The 4,187-nt window shown below is 42.1% G+C and overlaps 1 protein-coding gene across 1 annotated transcript in view; it reads right to left on the bottom strand.

The window, feature by feature from the left end:
* The window catches only part of LOC102870680 (unconventional myosin-IXa-like), a 266,823-nt gene that overhangs the window by 252,449 nt on the left and 10,187 nt on the right, over positions 1–4,187 (bottom strand). The window contains 1 exon segment of the mRNA XM_006888336.1: positions 1,898–1,992. Within this exon segment, the coding sequence (XP_006888398.1) occupies positions 1,898–1,992 (95 nt within the window).

The raw sequence follows: 4,187 nt of genomic DNA, 5'->3' as shown, positions 1-4,187 counted from the left end.
TGGAAGCCCAAAATCTCTGTAAATGTTTATGAAAATTAATAAAATTATAGAAAAAAGAAAAAAAAGATTCTACATCAGGGTGGGATAGAGAAGCTTGCTGCTGATGGCAGTGGGACGCAGAGGTTCCCCCCTGCAGGTCCCCACAGGCCCCTCAGCCCAGCCTGGGGGCCACCCAGTCTTCTAATGTTGGTCAGATGGTCACCCATCTTCTTCAGCAGTTTCACTTCCTTGTCCAGGAAGTGGTTCTCCAGAAAGTCACAGAGATAGGGGTCAGTGTGGGCAGAACCCATGGTGTGCAGATCCAGAAGGGCCTGGTTTAGGTTCTTCTCCAAGGCCAGCGCTGCTTGCATGCCGTTCAGGGTTTTACCCCACTGATCTGGGACGGCTTCTGGGCATCTTTAAAGAAGACTCACCAGCCACGCTGGTTTTGCAGCTTCAAGAGCTGCTCGGTACCCTCACGCTTCTCATTCACCAACTCATGGAAAAAGTGGCCCACGCCTTCCAAGGCCACATCATCACGGTCAAAGTAAAAACCCAGAGAGAGGTAGGTGTAAGAGGCCCGCAGGTGCAAGTTGACCAGACGGTTGACGCCAGCTTCTGCTTCGGCAGAATAATTTAGACGGATCTGAGAGCTCATAGCTGGTGGAGGTTTGGGGGCTGACAAAAAAAATGTGTTAGCTGGTCCTGAAAATAGGAGATGGTTGAGATGGTGCCAAGGTTATGCCTGGAGGTGAAGTTGGAGGGCAGTTGGAGGCTGAAAGGGGGGAAGTTGCCGGGTCTGTTCCGTTCAAACACTGTTGAAGCAAGAAACAGATCCACGGGACCACTGGGGAACTTGTGTTGTGTTTTTTGACTCTAAGATGATGGTACAAGAGGAAAAGGGAGAGATGGCAGGAGAAGACACAAAGCATCACAAAATGACCTGGCAGCAACAGAAACACAGGTGGTAAAGAACCAGAGATGAATAGGAGATAGAGCTGTGGGCTCCTGAGCTATGCATTGAGAAAGCTGAGTATCTGCTGGCAAAGTGGGGTGCCTTTTGGTACTTGCCGGAAGAGACAGGTCTACCAACCCTAAATCTACAGACAAAAACCTTCTGGTTTAGGATTACTGGCAGAGAAAGGATGGCATGTAATTGAGAGACCCAAAAAGAGTTTTGGAACACTTGCCTAAGCAGGGAAGAGGCTAAGGTAGTGAAGCCAAGGGATAGAAAAAGAAACCTGCTTGAGAGCACTCTTGTAAAGAGGCTGTTCTGAAGGAAAAGCTGTATCCTTCCTAAATGTTCCTAAATCTGAATCAGCTCCAAAATCATGGGGAGAAAAAAACCCACTCAATATGTAAAGCTATTAACAATTATTATTAACTTAATAATTAAGTAAATACATAGGGTTTTGTGGAAAGGGTTAAACCGGGTGGCTCCTTGGAGGCAAGGATTCTGAGGCTCCGTCTAACATACTTTGGACATGTTGTGAGGAGAGACCGGTCCTTGGAGAGGGACATCATGCTTGGGAGGGTGGAGGGACAGCGCAGGAGAGGAAGGCCCTCTGTGAGGTGGATTGATTCAGTGACTGGGATAATTGGGATGGGAGTGTCAGAGACAGTGCGATTGGCACAGGACAGAGCGGAGTTTAGGGCTGTTGTACACAGGGGCGCTATGAGTCGCAGGCGACTCGACGGCACATAACAGCAACAACAACAAAGGGTATATGATTGTTTTATTTTTTATGAGGTATGCATGTTAACTTTTCTGAGGTCCGAATTTTTCCACAAAAAAAAAACTAAGAGAAAAATTTTTAATACAGACACAAATGTCACTACTCTCATGAATCTATGACTTATAATAGGGCAATTACAAAAACATAAACATGTTCCATACTCTGAAATTACTTCAACTTACCCAAGCACAGTGCCAGTTTCTTGGTAGTTTACTTGAATAAACTTGCCAAAACGACTTGAATTGTTATTATGAGCTGTCTTTGCATTTCCAAAGGCCTGTCAAAATAAACAATTCACATTAGTTTCATTTTAAAAAAATTTTAAAAGTTTTGTTTAAGTCAGTTTAAAGAGTCAAAACTGGTAAAAGGAAAGCAACTAATTTACATCATTAGATTGACATTCAGAGATTGGTAAAATAATTAACAAATAATGTCAAATAGACATTATTTATGGTATTCAGAAAAATATTAGTTTTTTTTAAAGTAATACTATTTAATACCATTAAAGTGTCTTTCATAGTCAATAGACAGAAAATTTTGGTGTAATCTCCTCCTATGCAATTTACTGCCACAGAAAATAAACTACAAGTATAGCTATGGGTTGTTCCAAGCCAATGGCACAAAATATACACATGTATGTGAAATCCATTGTGGTCGAGTCAGAACTGGGTCACAGCCTACCCTCCAATAGGTTTCCAAGGCTGTAAATTGCATGAGAAGGGAGCTCTGCTGGCCTAGTGATAAGGAGTTGTGCTGTCAACCCAAAGGCAGGCAATGTGAATCCATTAGCTGTTATTTCCTAGGAGAAAGACAGATAATTTCCTCCCACACGTATCAATAACAAATTGCCAGGGAGGAGACTGCCTACGTTATTCCCTCAAAGCCTCTAGTAGATTTACACTACCAGAGTCATGGTTTTTGGGTTTGCCGTGAAGAAATGTAGCATCAGGATTGGAGGAAGACTCATCAACAATCTGCATTATGCAGAAGACACAACCCTGCTTGCTGAAACTGAGGAGGACCTGAAGCACTTGCTTCAGAAGGTCAAAGACTACAGCCTTCAATATGGATTGAAGCTCAACATCATGAAAACAAACATTCTCACCACTGAGACAACTGGTAGCACTGTGAAAGATGATGAGGAGATTGAGATTGTCAACAGCTTCCGTTTGCTTGACTCCACAATCAACATTCTTGGTTCCAGCAGCCAGGAAATTAAAAGACAAATTGCACTGGGAAAGGATACTGTCAGAGACCTCGCCAAAGTACTGAAGAGCAACAATGTCAGTCTGAAGACTAAGGTGCGCCTGATTCAGACCATAGTCTTTGCAATTACATGCTATGCATCAGAAAGCTGAACAATGATTAGAGATTACAGAAGGAGAATTAATGCCTTTGAGCTGTAGTGCTGAGCTGTGGTGCTGGAGAAGAGTATTGAATAGACCATGGACTGCTAGGAAAACAAACAGGTTCAACCTAGAGAGGATGAAACCAGGCTGCTCCTTAGAGGCATGGATTCTGAAGCTTGGTCTGACATACTTTAGACATTTTGCAAGGAGGGACCAGTCCTTGGAGTGGGACATCATGCTTGGGAGGGTGGAGGGACAGCACATGAAAGGAAGACCCTCGATGAGATGGATTAATTCAGTGACTGCAGTGATGGAAGTAGGTGTGTCAGAGACAATAGGATTGGCACAGGATAGAGCAGGGTATAGAGTTGTTGTACATAGGGTCACTATGAGTCATGGGCAACTCGATGGCACAACAACAACAAACATAAAATGGAAGTTCCATTACATGAAGTAACCACACATACTTAAAACTCTGTGTTTCCCACAAAAATCAAACCAGTCCTTAATCTGGTTATAATTTATGGGTGTTATAAATGAGTGTTTAACTCTTAACCAAAGGATTATCAGCTAGAACCTACCCAGAGGTGTCTCAGAAGAAAGACAAGGAAATCTACGTCTGAAAGATCACAACCTTGAAACTCTATGGAGTGCACTCCTACCCGGCAATACATGGTACTGCCACAAGTAAAAATAAACTTACAGTCCATGTTAAATATAGTACTCAAGAAAACTATAAAATGTCATAGAAATTATTACCCAAAGTATTTATCATACAGTGGAATATTGCCTACCAATAATGATGGACAAACTTAATACAGACACTGATACTGGTGAAGTTAAAATAAAGCATAAGAAGAAATTAGATAAAAGAATGCATACTGAGTAGCTCCAATTATATGAAATTCTATAAAAGATATACCACAACAAGATAAAGGTGAATAATCCAATAGAAAAATGGGCACAGGATATGAACAGGCACTTCACCAAAGACGACATTCAGATGGCTAACAAGCACATGAAGAAATGTTTAAAATGCCCAGCTCTAAGAGAGATGCAAATCAAAACAACTATGAGATATCATCTCACCCCAGTCAGTATAGCAAAATTTAACAGAAAAGCA

This window comes from Elephantulus edwardii, unplaced genomic scaffold (assembly GCF_000299155.1).
Source record: "Elephantulus edwardii isolate Elephantulus edwardi_28Jun2011 unplaced genomic scaffold, EleEdw1.0 scaffold00066, whole genome shotgun sequence".
Lineage (NCBI taxonomy): Eukaryota > Metazoa > Chordata > Mammalia > Macroscelidea > Macroscelididae > Elephantulus > Elephantulus edwardii.
This window is presented reverse-complemented; position numbering and strand designations above follow the sequence as displayed.